Raw genomic sequence first — 15405 nt, forward strand, 5'->3', positions numbered from 1 at the left:
TGATGACAAACATAGCACTAGCGGCAATAATAATCTATAAGGTGTTCTGAAAACAACCAAACAGCAACAACAACAACAACAAATACCTGGTCCTAACGGGCTGGTATAGCTTTAATTAATTACAATATATGATATGTTATGTTATGTACACACACAGTCCAACAGCCTGGATCACATTGGAGCATCATTTTTAATATTTCCCTTCCCATTCAAAGTATATATTTTTTAAACCCTATATTTATTTCGATTTCTAAAATAGTATTTACTAAACCCGCGGACGTCTATAAAAACAAACTAAATGACAAATAAAAAGAGTGTCACTTCACCTTTTATAACATTTCATAACCACATACAAATTGAATAATTCAATAATGATGAACACGGATAGAGAATAATACCAATACCATACAAAAAAATGTTGTAGTAAATGTGAGTCTTCGCATTATATAATAGTATAGGGGCAAAAAAATAGCCTATTTTATTTCCAATTAATATTCAACCTTTTTCAATGAATATTTTGCATACTTCTATTCTATATCCCCGTATCTCCCCCCCCCTCCCCCCTCCCTCTCCCTCTATCGCGGAATCCTATTGATCCAAACGGGGCTAATTAGCGGACGGTGGTGTCTGCGCGCAATTACGCACATGCGCAGTGGGGGTAGATCTCAGCCATTTTTTGGAAGGGGAAAAACTAATTAGCAGGAATAAAGAGCCCAAGTGTTTTTTTCTTCTTCTCCTCAGTGATCAGAACTCATTCTACCTCTTGTAGCTCCGCGCACACACACACACCCCCTCCTCCGTCCTCCCCGTCCCCGGCGCGGCTTGTTTACTACGGCTTTATAATGACACTGGTGTGGTGTCCATGATAATAACAGCTCGATCGCTCCGCCGCCCCTATTCTTTATCCCTCCGCTCCGTAAAGAGAGGATCCGTCCATTCAGAAAGGAATGAGTTGCGTGTTTTATATGCGCTTGTTTTCGGGATTACAACACGTTCGGCGCGCGGAGCCTCGTTGTTCCCTGTGACGCCCAGAGATGTAAGTGTGTTTGTTTTTTACTACGTTTTATAAGCTGATCGGGCAGGTTTTTAAGTCAGTAGCTCCTCCGTCCTGGTGGTACTGTTGTTCTGCATATTGGACTTCACCTGTTACTGAGTACTGCATGCGAGTGGCTCCTGTATACATTGTATATTATAATAATACGCACTGTACAGTGTATATTACTATTGCACTGTACTGTTACATTTGCGATGCTAAACTTCTGTTCGCTGTACGTGTGTGCTGTATGGGTGACAATACATTTGAATATACGGTTCTCTCTCTGTAAACAAAGACTTTAAAAAACCTGCAGCTTTCGTTGTTGACCAGAAAACGATCAGCTTCACCTATAAGTTATACCCGGTGCTTTTCAACAGCAACCACCGATGCTTTTATTATGATTTTCCAAATCCATCTTCTTGATGGTATAATATAATAGTGTTACCTTTGAGACAGATCAGAGATCAGCCCCCCCCCTGCTGGGTCTTGTCTGTGGTCCACTGGGTCTCGTGCTGTGTCAGTTGCTTTTAAAACAGTATTTGTCCATACTACTAACACAATATATTTTCGTGTTGTCATGTCACACAATATACTTCTCTCTCTGTCTCTGTCTCTCTCTCTTTCTCCAGACACACACACACACACACACACACACACACACACACACACACACACACACACACACACACACACACACACACACACACACACGCACACACACACACAATGATATGGTGTCTGCTAGGAATAATATATATTTTAGATGTATAGATGAATTAAAATGAGAATATATACATTTATAGAGTGGAAGACATAAACACATGCTATATATAACATAAAACATAATTATCCACCATTAAACAATATCCCTGATGCTAGATATATATATTACCATAATGCCATAATGCAGGGTAACTTGTCATGATCTGAATCACATCGCTTGTGCAGGGTGGGATACATGCATTAACACACACACACACACACACACACACACACACACACACACACACACACACACACACACACACACACACACTGCTAAGTGATGGTTTCCCGTACTTGGGATCGATAGAGAGCCAGGAATGCTTGTATAAATAGTTACATTGCCGATAGACCCGGGTTATTGATTGCAGTGTAAATGAAAATCTTTATCAGATTAGAGACTGATCTCGCTGCAGGCGAGTGTGGAGACGGGCATCTCTCTGGCCAGCTCAGTCAGTCCCCTCTCAGACCTGCCAGGACCCCAGCTCAGTCCCCTGTCAGACCTGCCACCAGGCATCTCTCTGGCCAGCTCAGTCCCCTCTCAGACCTGCCAGGACCCCAGGCAGCTGCAGTGGCCAAGGGTCTCTGGCCTGTGACATAAACATAGTACATTAAAGTACCATCAGAGAGACGGTATGAGCCATATATCACACAGCCGCAGAGAGAGGGGGGGGGGGGGGGGGGCAGGAGAGAGAGAGGGGGGTGCAAGAGAAAGGGGGGCAGGAGAGAGAGAGAGAGGTGCAGGAGATAGAGGGGGGGGGGGGGTGCAGGAGAGAGGGGGGTGCAGGAGAGAGAGATGCGAGGGGGTGCAGGAGAGAGAGAGAGGGGTGCAAGAGAGAGAGAGAGGAGAGATAGAGAGGGGGTGCAGGAGAGAGAGAGAGGGGTACAAGGGAGAGAAAGAGGAGAGAGAAGAGGGTGCAGGAGAGAGAGAGGAGAGAGAGAGGGCTACAAGGGAGAGAGAGAGAGGAGAGAGAGAGGGGGTGCAGGAGAGAGAGAGGGGTACAAGGGAGAGAAAGAGGAGAGAGAGAGAGGAGGGTGCAGGAGAGAGAAAGAGGGGGGTACAGGAGAGAGAGAGAGAGAGAGAGGGGGGGTGTTGGAGCAGAACGATAGAGGGAAAGAGGGGGGCTGGTTGAATGAGAAAGTGAAAGGATACATTAAGGTCTTCCCTTGATTAAAAAAGGTCAGTAATGAGATTGTAGGACGCAAGGAGAGGGAGAACGGGCTGTATCCTCCTCTTCTGCCAGACATCAATCACACGGGGGCTGGGGGCTGGGGGACGGGCAGGCCCCTTCTTTTGGAGGAGTCATTGTACTTATGTGTGATTGTAGGAGTCATTGTACTTGTGTGTGATTGTAGGAGTCATTGTACTTATGTGTGATTGTGTCGAGGAGTCATTGTACTTATGTGTGATTGTAGGAGTCATTGTACTTGTGTGTGATTGTAGGAGTCATTGTACTTGTGTGTGATTGTGTCGAGGAGTCATTGTACTTGTGTGTGATTGTAGGAGTCATTGTACTTATGTGTGATTGTGTCGAGGAGTCATTGTACTTGTGTGTGATTGTGTCGAGGAGTCATTGTACTTGTGTGTGATTGTGTCGAGGAGTCATTGTACTTGTGTGTGATTGTGTCGAGGAGTCATTGTACTTGTGTGTGATTGTGTCGAGGAGTCATTGTACTTGTGTGTGATTGTGTTGAGGAGTCATTGTACTTGTGTGTGATTGTGTTGAGGAGTCATTGTACTTGTGTGTGATTGTGTTGAGGAGTCATTGTACTTGTGTGTGATTGTGTTGAGGAGTCATTGTACTTGTGTGTGACTGTGTTGAGTCATTGTACTTATGTGTGATTGTGTTGAGGAGTCATTGTACTTGTGTGTGATTGTGTTGAGGAGTCATTGTACTTGTGTGTGATTGTGTTGAGGAGTCATTGTACTTGTGTGTGACTATGTTGAGTCATTGTACTTGTGTGTGATTGTAGGAGTCATTGTACTTATGTGTGATTGTGTTGAGGAGTCATTGTACTTATGTGTGATTGTATGAGTCATTGTACTTATGTGTGATTGTAGGAGTCATTGTACTTATGTGTGATTGTGTTGAGGAGTCATTGTACTTATGTGTGATTGTAGGAGTCATTGTACTTATGTGTGATTGTGTTGAGGAGTCATTGTACTTATGTGTGATTGTGTTGAGGAGTCATTGTACTTATGTGTGATTGTGTTGAGGAGTCATTGTACTTATGTGTGATTGTGTTGAGGAGTCATTGTACTTATGTGTGATTGTGTTGAGGAGTCATTGTACTTGTGTGTGATTGTGTTGAGGAGTCATTGCACTTATGTGTGATTGTAGGAGTCATTGTACTTGTGTGTGATTGTAGGAGTCATTGTACTTATGTGTGATTGTGTTGAGGAGTCATTGTACTTGTGTGTGATTGTGTTGATGAGTCAGTGTACTTGTGTGTGATTATGTTGATGAGTCATTGTACTTGTGTGTGATTGTGTTGAGGAGTCATTGTACTTGTGTGTGATTGTGTTGAGGAGTCATTGTACTTATGTGTGATTGTGTTGATGAGTCAGTGTACTTGTGTGTGACTGTGTTGAGTCATTGTACTTGTGTGTGACTGTGTTGAGGAGTCATTGCACTTATGTGTGATTGTAGGAGTCATTGTACTTGTGTGTGACTGTGTTGAGGAGTCATTGTACTTGTGTGTGATTGTGTTGAGGAGTCATTGTACTTGTGTGTGATTGTAGGAGTCATTGTACTTATGTGTGATTGTGTTGAGGAGTCATTGTACTTATGTGTGATTGTAGGAGTCATTGTACTTATGTGTGATTGTGTTGAGGAGTCATTGTACTTATGTGTGATTGTGTTGAGGAGTCATTGTACTTGTGTGTGATTGTATTGAGGAGTCATTGTACTTGTGTGTGATTGTGTCGAGGAGTCATTGTACTTGTGTGTGATTGTGTTGAGGAGTCATTGTACTTATGTGTGATTGTGTTGATGAGTCAGTGTACTTGTGTGTCACTGTGTTGAGTCATTGTACTTGTGTGTGACTGTGTTGAGGAGTCATTGTACTTATGTGTGATTGTAGGAGTCATTGTACTTATGTGTGATTGTGTTGAGGAGTCATTGTACTTATGTGTGATTGTAGGAGTCATTGTACTTATGTGTGATTGTAGGAGTCATTGTACTTATGTGTGATTGTGTTGAGGAGTCATTGTACTTATGTGTGATTGTGTTGAGGAGTCATTGTACTTATGTGTGATTGTGTTGAGGAGTCATTGTACTTATGTGTGATTGTAGGAGTCATTGTACTTATGTGTGATTGTGTTGAGGAGTCATTGTACTTATGTGTGATTGTATGAGTCATTGTACTTATGTGTGATTGTGTTGAGGAGTCATTGTACTTATGTGTGATTGTAGGAGTCATTGTACTTATGTGTGATTGTGTTGAGGAGTCATTGTACTTATGTGTGATTGTGTTGAGGAGTCATTGTACTTATGTGTGATTGTGTTGATGAGTCAGTGTACTTGTGTGTCACTGTGTTGAGTCATTGTACTTGTGTGTGACTGTGTTGAGTCCATTCTCACTGCCTTCGTGTACATTAATACACCATAACTACAATGTTTGGGATTCGTTTCTTTTTCTTCTCTACTCGAATTAAACATTTACATGGCTATATTATGTACATGTTTTGTCATCAGTCTGACATGCGTCTTGTTTGTCTTCAGTGGGTGTTTGTGGTGGTGGAGGAGGGGGCTGTTAGGGTTGAAATAGAAGCAGACCTCACACACCTCTCTTCTCTGGTGTGGAGCTAACTGGAAGGCAACCCGTCCTCTTTTATCTAAGCACGGCAATTTAGTCAAAGCCCCTCAGCTCCGATGTGTTCACTTCTTTATATAATCCCATCCCCCGGGGAATATTACAGGCCCCCCCGCGTTGCCGTTACCCACATTCCTCTAGCTAGTTTAGCGCTCCATACTATTGATTTTCCCATTAAGAGCTAACGCTAAGCTAACCCCGGAGTAACCGGCCGCTGTGCTGCTCCCCGTGTGCTGAACAGATGCTGCCCTAATAATCAATGGCCTACGCTTTACTGCAATATTATTTACTTGAATCATGTATTCATTTTTTCTCTCTTTCTCCCTCTCTCTCCCCCTCTCTTTCTTTCTCCCTCCCCCTCTCTCTCCCTCCCCCCCCTCTCTCTATTCCAGGTGGGGAGGTGATGTGTGGCTACTGTAGCGTTGGGTATGGACAGCGGTGATGGAGGAGGGGAGGGAGGGGGAGGGGAGGAGAGAGAAGCCGACCTCAGCCCCCAGGCTTTATCTCCTCCCCTGACCTTGGCGCTCCCTGGGGAGGGGTCATCCTCTCGTACCTCAGCCTCGGCCCCTGCCAAAGAGCCCCCGACCCTGCCTCAGTCCGAGCGGGAGGAGGGGGCAGAGGGGCCTCAGGTCAGAGGAGACCCCCAGGGAGGAGAGGGCAGAGGTGGAGGGAGTCATACGCAGGGGGGAGAGGAAGACGACAGGGAGGGTTTTTTTCTAGAACGAGAGAAGGGCGACGAGGAGGCGTATGCAGGTGTGGGAGAGGAGGAGTCACTTCGAGGGGAGAGGAGGAGTCACTTCCCAGCGGCCGTCAGTGAGGAGGAGGCCGTCTCAAACCAAAGCCAAACCAAATCCAAATGTTCTTTATTACCTCAACGGAGCCTCAGCTCTTCTTCCAGCACTGCAGCGGCCAGCAGCTCACTCCACAGCAGAACCGCCTCTCCAAAGCCCCGCCCCTCTCCTTCCACCTCTCCAAAGCCCCGCCTTTCTCGTTCCACCTCTCCAAAGCCCCGCCCCTCTCCTTCCACCACTCCAAAGCCCCGCCCCTCTCCTTCCACCACTCCAAAGCCCAGCCCCTCTCCTTCCACCTCTCCAAAGCCCCGCCCCTCTCCTTCCACCTCTCCAAAGCCCCGCCCCTCTCCTTCCACCTCTCCAAAGCCCCGCCCCTCTCCTTCCACCTCTCCGAAACCCCCTTCTTTTCTCTCCGCCTCTCCAAAGCACTTCAGTTGCCCCCCCTCATCCTCCGCCCTGCTGAGCGAGACTGAGGTACAAGACATTAGGGGAGATCAGGGCTGGATTTCTGGGTTTCCTCAGAGCTTTAAGTCCCAGCAGTCTGCCCTGTCTCTTGCCCTGGTGGCTCCAGGGTCCAGTCCGGCAGGCCCCCACTCTTCCATTGCCAATGGAGACGGTGCCAAAGCTCCAGAACCAAACGACAGCCAGCCAGAGAAAGAGGTGGAAGACGAGAGAGACAAAGACGAGGAGAAGGACGGTGTCCTTAGAAACCTCAACCAAGACCTCTGTCCCAACTCACTGACTAGTCACATGACCGTAATGCACTCGCGCAACTCCTGCAAGACGCTCAAATGTCCCAAATGCAACTGGCACTACAAGTCCCAGCACACCCTGCAGGTCCACGTGAAGGAGAAACACCCCGAGACGGGGGGACAGTGCGTGTGCGGCACCTCGGGGGAGAAGTGCGTGTGCGGCGGGGCGCTGAGGGGCGTGTGCGGGTACTGCAGCTCGGGGAAGCCCCACCCGCGCCTGGCCCGGGGGGAGACCTACGCCTGCGGCTACAAGCCCTACCGCTGCGAGGTGTGCGACTACGCTACCTCGTCGAAAGGCAACCTCAGCATCCACATGCAGTCGGACAAACACCTCAACAACGTCCAGAGCGGAGGTCTCGCCAACGCGCCTCTCGGCGCCCTCAACGGCTCCCCCAACGGTCACGCGACGGAGGAGCAGGCGGTGTACGTCCTCGCCGGGTTGCCCGTCACCCCGCCCGCCGCCGCTCAGCCCGCCAAGCCGCCGCAGCAGCCCCCCGTGACGCAGCACACAACACCCCCCTCCCTCGGCAAGCGGTGGCGGTGTGACGTGTGCGACTACGAGACCAGCATCGCCCGCAACCTGCGCATACACACCACCAGCGAGAAGCACACGCACAACATGCTGCGGCTGCAGAGGGGCTACTACCTGTCCCAGTGCAGGAGCATGAACCCCCAGGTTAAACACCTCCAGAACGCAGGTGAGCGTCACTGCAGGAACCCCCAGGTTAAACACCTCCAGAACGCAGGTGAGCGTCACTGCAGGAACCCCCAGGTTAAACACCTCCAGAACGCAGGTGAGCGTCAGAGCAGGAACCCCCAGGTTAAACACCTCCAGAACGCAGGTGAGCGTCAGAGCAGGAACCCCCAGGTTAAACACCTCCAGAACGCAGGTGAGGGTCAGAGCAGGAACCCCCAGGTTAAACACCTCCAGAACGCAGGTGAGCGTCAGAGCAGGAACCCCCAGGTTAAACACCTCCAGAACGCAGGTGAGGGTCAGAGCATGAACCCCCAGGTTAAACACCTCCAGAACGCAGGTGAGCGTCAGAGCAGGAACCCCCAGGTTAAACACCTCCAGAACGCAGGTGAAGGTCAGAGCAGGAACCCCCAGGTTAAACACCTCCAGAACGCAGGTGAAGGTCAGAGCATGAACCCCCAGGTTAAACACCTCCAGAACGCAGGTGAAGGTCAGAGCATGAACCCCCAGGTTAAACACCTCCAGAACGCAGGTGAGCGTCAGAGCAGGAACCCCCAGGTTAAACACCTCCAGAACGCAGGTGAGGGTCAGAGCAGGAACCCCCAGGTTAAACACCTCCAGAACGCAGGTGAGCGTCACTGCAGGAACCCCCAGGTTAAACACCTCCAGAACGCAGGTGAGCGTCAGTGCAGGAACCCCCAGGTTAAACACCTCCAGAACGCAGGTGAGCGTCACTGCAGGAACCCCCAGGTTAAACACCTCCAGAGCGCAGGTGTGTCTCTGGTCATTAACCCTTTCAGGTGCACAATGGGAATGGAACATTCTGATGACTGTGTCATGAAAAGATATATATTTAATATATATATTTGAGGAATATCTGAAGTCTGAAGCCCTCCTCCAATTATTAATCAAGTGAAATAGCCTAAAAGTATGAACTAATAAACATTCCTTGGTGTCAGAACTCCCCAGTCTGTCTATAATTGATGGCTTTGCTCTCATCAAAAATATTGAGCACCACTGGACTATTTCCTCCAAAACATTTGACATTTAATTACATTTCTTCTCTCCCTCTCACAGAGCAAACCCGCCTACAATATTTAACAAATGCAGACTATTACACTGTTACGCTATTACACTATTACACATTACACACTACACACTATTACACTATCACACTCTTGTACTATTACATTATTACACAGTATTACACTATTACATGGTAAGGCAAATATATTTGTCACATTTGGAAATGGGATCAGGAGATGCACTAATTTGAGTATTGAACATATGGCCTGATGTTGGCGCTAGAGGAAAGGTCATGGGGTCAAAAGGCGTCTTCCTCTAGAGGAAAGGTCATGGATTCACCAAAATCAAAAGGCATCTTCCTCTAGAGGTCACCAACGTGTACCGCAAATCAGAAAAGATTCAAACAAAAGGTATTTGAGATACACTCATTCTAAAATGTAAAGTTGTCATGGGGTGAGAAATGAGGTTGCTATTAATTTAAGAAATGGGGTTGCTATGAATTTAAGAAATTAGATTGCTATTAATATAATACATGACGTTGCTATTAATATATTTAATGAGGTTGCTATTAATTTAAGAAATTAGGTTGCTATTCATTTAAGAAATTTGATTGCTATTCATTTAAGAAATTTGATTGCTATTCATTTAAGAAATGAGGTTGCTATTCATTTAAGAAATGAGGTTGCTATTCATGTAGGAAATGAGGTTGCTATTCATGTAGGAAATGAGGTTGCTATTCATGTAGGAAATGAGGTTGCTATTCATGTAGGAAATGAGGTTGCTATTCATGTAGGAAATGAGGTTGCTATTCATGTAGGAAATGAGGTTGCTATTCATTTAATAAATGAGGTTGCTATTCATGTAAAAAAAAATGAGGTTGCTATTCATTTAAGAAATGAGGTTGCTATTCATGTAAAAAAATAGGTTGCTATTCATGTAAAAAAATTAGGTTGCTATTCATTTAAGAAATGAGGTTGTTTCTCTTGGTTCCAGGCGCTGAGCTCTCCTTGACGATGCGTCTAACCAGTCAGCAAGTTACAGACCCACCGGTCACTCTGGGGTCAACCCTCACTCCCTCTCCGTCCCCGTCCCCCTCCCCCCCTCCCGCCCCTTCCCCCACCGGTCCCCTCTCCCCGGGCGTCTTCCAATGCCTGGTCTGCTCCCACTTCTCCGCTGACAGCCTGGAGTGCGTGGAGCAGCACCTGAACGCCCCTCGCTCCCTGCCTCAGTCTGAGTGGTGCTCCCTGGTGGCGGGAGGCTGCCACTGCAGGCTGTGCGGCTACACCACTCCGCTGAGGGCTAACTTCTCGCTGCACTGCCAGACGGACCGGCACCGCACCAGGTACCAGCTGGCCGCTCACCTCCAGGAAGGAGGGCTGCAGGGCGAGGAGGCAGAGGCTCTCATCGCCAAGGGCAACCCAATCCAGCTGAGGTGCAACCTGTGTGACTACGTGACGAGCAGCTTGGAGAAGCTCCAGGGACACTCTCTCAACTCACACCACGAGGGCAGCGTGCGCGTCTACAGAGTCAGTACACATACCCTCCACTAGGAGGTGCTAGAGGTTACATTACATTACATTAATCAAATCAAATCAAATCAAATTTATTTGTAAGGCCCGACAACACAAGTTAATGTCCCCATGGGCCGTACACTTCTTCTTTAAACAAGTCAAGAAGAAACATCACAATAAGTCAAGAACAAAACAAGAACACCATAAGGTCCAAAAAATATTAAATAAATGCAAAAAATTTAATAAATGCAACACATGACATGTATTGTCATCATGCAGCACAAGTACAGTGCAACAAAAATAGGGTTGGCATCCAACCAGAGTGCAAATGTAACAGTAAAGTGCAATAGTAATATACAATGTACAGGTGATTAAACTGGGTATAAAATATATAAATGAGTACTACTGAGTAATAGTGCTAATCAGATGTATGTACAGAGTTGTAGTATGAATATGTACAGTGATACAGGTATAAAGACACTATGGTAGTCATACTGGCCAGCAGTGTAACTAGTAAGAGTATAGGATATGTACAGATATAGATATAGTATCTACAGATATGTAAAAAGTAGGGATGTTCGATATTGGCTTTTTTTTACCGATATCCGATATACCGATATTGTCCAACTCTTAATTTCCGATACCGATATCAACCGATACCGATATATGCAGGGTTTCCCCCCCCCCCAAAAAACGGAATAATTGCAGGTAATTAACATTACATATCTCTTGTCGTGGAATTAACACAACATTATGCATACTTTTGACAATAAATAAAATAAGAATTTGTTCTTACTTGCTTGCCTGGGTAAATAAAGGTTAAATAAATGTAAAAAAAAAAAAAAAAAAAAATTTAAAACCGATACCGATCATTTCCGATATTACATTTTAATGCCAATATCGGACGATAATATCGGTAGGCCGATAATATTGGACATCCCTAGTAATATATATATATATACACAGTAAGAATAAATATATATATACGGTATATACAACATTATTACATGCATTATTATACATACATACATACATACATACATACATACATACATACATACATACATACATACATACATACATACATACATACATACATACATACATACATACATACATACATACATACATACATACATACATACATTATACATTATTATACACATTATTACATGAGTTTCCTCTGTCTTCAGTTCTTGCAGCAGTACGATGGAGAGGTGGACGGGGGCTCCTGGCTGTTCCACTGTCTGCTCTGCAGCCACTCCTCCTCCTCCAAGCCACAGCTACTGAGACACAGTCAGACCCCGGCTCACCAGCAGAGGGAGGGGCTATTACAGCTGCAGCCAATGGGAGGAGAGGAGCTGGCGGCCATTTTTACCATCAGAAAGAGCCCGGAACATGTCAAAGGTGAGAAAACACAGACACACACATCACACAAACACACATCACATAAACACACATCACACAAACACACATCACACATCACATAAACACACAGCACACAAACACACATCACACAAACACACATCACATAAACACACATCACACATCACATAAACACACAGCACACAAACACACATCACACAAACACACATCACATAAACACACATCACATAAACACACATCACACAAACACACATCACACTGGTATAAAAACACACATCACACTGGTATAAAAACACACATCACACTGGTTGAAAAACACACATCACACTGGTATAAAAACATACATCACACTGGTATAAAAACACTAGGGCTGACCCCTATTAATCGATTAGTCGACTAATCGGTCGAAAGGAGCCGCAGTCGACTGGCCAACCTCTTAGTCGAATATAATAATTTTTTTTTTTTTAAATATATATATATTTTTTTATCATTCTTTCCAAAAGAAAAGAGGCCTAGAAGCGCGGCTAACGCTAATGGCACGCATACCAGAGGCTAACTGCCTACGAAAACAGGCACAGAGGCACTGAAAGAGGATTTCACCCGTCTAATGAACACACTAGACTAGACAAATATCAAGATGTATCCATCAGTGGACCAATTGCATGCTTTTGCAGAGGACAAGAAGCCTTCAGTCGACTCCTTCAGACATTAAGCACCCCCCACAGCCCAAATGGAATGATACAAAATAAAAAAAATTAAATAAAAAAATTTAAAAATATTATACTTTATTTATTTAAAAAAAAAAAAATTGTCAACCAATAGTCGACTAACGGCAAATTTTGGCCAATCCTAGTCGACCATCCAAATCCTTAGTCGGGGACAGCCCTAAAAAACACACATCACACTGGTATAAAAACACACATCACACTGGTATAAAAACACACATCACACTGGTATAAAAACACACATCACACTGGTTGAAAAACACACATTACACTGGTTGAAAAACACATCACACTGGTATAAAAACACACATCACACTAGTTGAAAAACACACATTACACTGGTAGAAAAACACACATCACACTGGTAGAAAAACACACATCACACTGATATAAAAACACACATCACACTGATATAAAAACACACATCACACTGGTAGAAAAACACACATCACACTGGTAGAAAAACACATCACACTGGTATAAAAACACACATCACACTGGTTGAAAAACACACATCACATTGGTATAAAAACACACATCACACTGGTATAAAAACACACATCACACATAAAATCACAGTTTTTCACATTAGTATCTAGCATCCCAATAGGCCACTTTGTTTATGGTTTGATTAAAATGACATATAAAACAAGCATAAAAAGGCAAATGTTCGATTTACATCAAGGAACCCGGACCATCAACAAATAAATCTTAACTATATTCACAGGACATACTTGACTCCTATAAGACTGAAAAAAATGGGTCTTAAACAAGACTCCAAATGCTCCTTATGTACAAATGGGGACGAGGGGACATTTATGCACATGTACTGGGACTGCCCACCAGTTAAGATATTCTGGAAAGAGGTGACCCAGCAATTATCAAATCTCTTAACTCTGAATATACCTGTACACCCCTCTGTATTACTGCTGAATGATGTTTTTGAGTGTGCAGTACATCCACAGCTAAAGAGATTGGTTTTATCGGGTATCACAGTGGCTAAAAAGCTGATAGCATCACGATGGTTCCAACCGGAAAAAATGTGCCGAAAGGTCTGGATTATTACATATCTCGATGTGATTTATCAAGAAATATCTACAGCAAGAATTTTGGGTCTCAATGAATCCAAAATGACAATGTGGTTAGAAATGGTGGAGAAAATAAAAGCTAGCATATAATGGTAGTGTCTGGTTAGGAGCGAGGGATAATGGATGGATTATCCAATGGGGGGTCCGGGAGGGGGGGGTACGAGCTAGAGCATATGTGTGTAGGGTATTAGATAGCAGGTATTGGGGGTATATCCTGTATAAGACATTTAACTATATGGTGATTTCATTGGATGTGCACTGTTAACACTTTAACTGCCAGAAGACGAGTTTAGGCGTCCTTCCCCGCCATGCTCAAGTTGCCGAAGACGCCGTAACTCGTCTTTGATATCAATATTTCAAAAATCTGTGATCGGATTCATATTTCCCATCCGCTGGCCTGAGTCCCACCAAAAAGCCCCACTGAACCCTCTAGCGGTTCAAGAGCGCCATCTGGTGGCCGATCGGCGCAATCGCCAAACAGGAAGTTACTTGGACGATGTGCTGTTCACCCATATTACTTCCGGGCACTCTGTATAGGTTCCGGCACTCTAGCTCGTCACAATACATAGCGATCCGTTGCCAATAACTCGATAAACAACATGATTTGGACGTATATACTATTATACAAGCTGGAAATGGACCGGATATATATATATTTTTTAAACTTTGACCAGTCAGCTGGTTCTTTTTAGCGTTTATCGCTTTTTCTGGTCAAGCATGACCGACAGAAACAGGTTGAATGGGATATAGATTAGGGGAAGACACTCTGAGAAAATACGGCGAGTCCGGGAGTCGAACTCGTGTACCCCAGATCCGTGACGCGCACGGTTGTCCCCGACGCCGAAATAGCGCCGAGATACGCGGTGAGCTACTGGAGCTCCCCGGACCGGATATTTTTACATCCCATAATGGAAAACTGTCTACCCCACGCTGATCGCCCAACGGCCCGCGGAGACTGGGGTGAGTTTTAGCGTGTAATATTTCCGTGTTCGACACTAACTGCTATGATGAACATTTTACCCACATTAGATGAATGGTAACGCTGCCCACGGAATTATAAACGCCCCCTCGCCCATCCGGTCAACATCAGATGACGTGTACTCGTGTAGTAACTTCCAGAAGTCCGTCCAGTTGGATTTTTTTATATCGCGCCGATTGCTATCAAACTGTATTTGATCATCAATATAATGCATTTGGGGCTATAAATCACGTTCTGGAGAAAGCTGCAGAAAGAGATGAAAACATACTTATACTTTAGATCATATTTTAGTATGAATATGTGAATGAAAAAGTTTAACGTTCATACACCCTGAACAATACATATAGGACATTGAATGGGCCCTAATAATGGCAATTTAGCAATAGAATTTAAAAAGTTATAGCCCTGCAAAGAAGGGGAACTTCTCCATAGACAAATAGAGCTGGCAACCTATGGTATATCATGAATTTAGCCTTAGGCAATCAAAGTGTTAATAATGCTTGTATATCTTATCGTGTGTTGTCATGTTTGTTTATATGTTTGTTTAAAAAATAATAAAAAAATTAAATACAAAAAACAAGCATAAAAAGATAGCAGCAAGGTAAGGCAAATCACAGTTTTAAAGTGACATTAAAAACATAGCAAAGAATGAAGAAAGAATGAAGGAAAAAAACACTAACCTTCTTACTGTCTTTTACTATCATGCACTCTTCCTACTATACTATACTATGTCTCTACTAAGCACTCAACACGGCAGCACCCAAGTCTCAGCACTGTTTGATGAACATTGTTACTCAGCTGAAAGAGTTGTACCCTTCCTTCCTGCTGACTTGTCGTAC

The 15405-nt window shown here is 44.7% G+C and overlaps 1 protein-coding gene across 1 annotated transcript in view; it reads left to right on the forward strand.

The window, feature by feature from the left end:
• Window positions 1-6042: 6042 nt before the first annotated feature.
• Window positions 6043-15405, forward strand: part of LOC311244837 (zinc finger homeobox protein 3-like) — a gene marked incomplete at its 5' end in the record, with an annotated part of 47846 nt that continues 38483 nt past the window's right edge. The window contains 4 exons of the mRNA XM_084334520.1: window positions 6043-6561; window positions 6772-7855; window positions 9871-10403; window positions 11582-11795. Of these exons, the coding sequence (XP_084190646.1) occupies window positions 6043-6561; window positions 6772-7855; window positions 9871-10403; window positions 11582-11795 (2350 nt within the window). The remainder of the gene's footprint in view (window positions 6562-6771; window positions 7856-9870; window positions 10404-11581; window positions 11796-15405) is intronic.

This window comes from Notolepis coatsorum, assembly GCF_963971535.1.
Source record: "Notolepis coatsorum genome assembly, chromosome: 18".
Lineage (NCBI taxonomy): Eukaryota > Metazoa > Chordata > Actinopteri > Aulopiformes > Paralepididae > Notolepis > Notolepis coatsorum.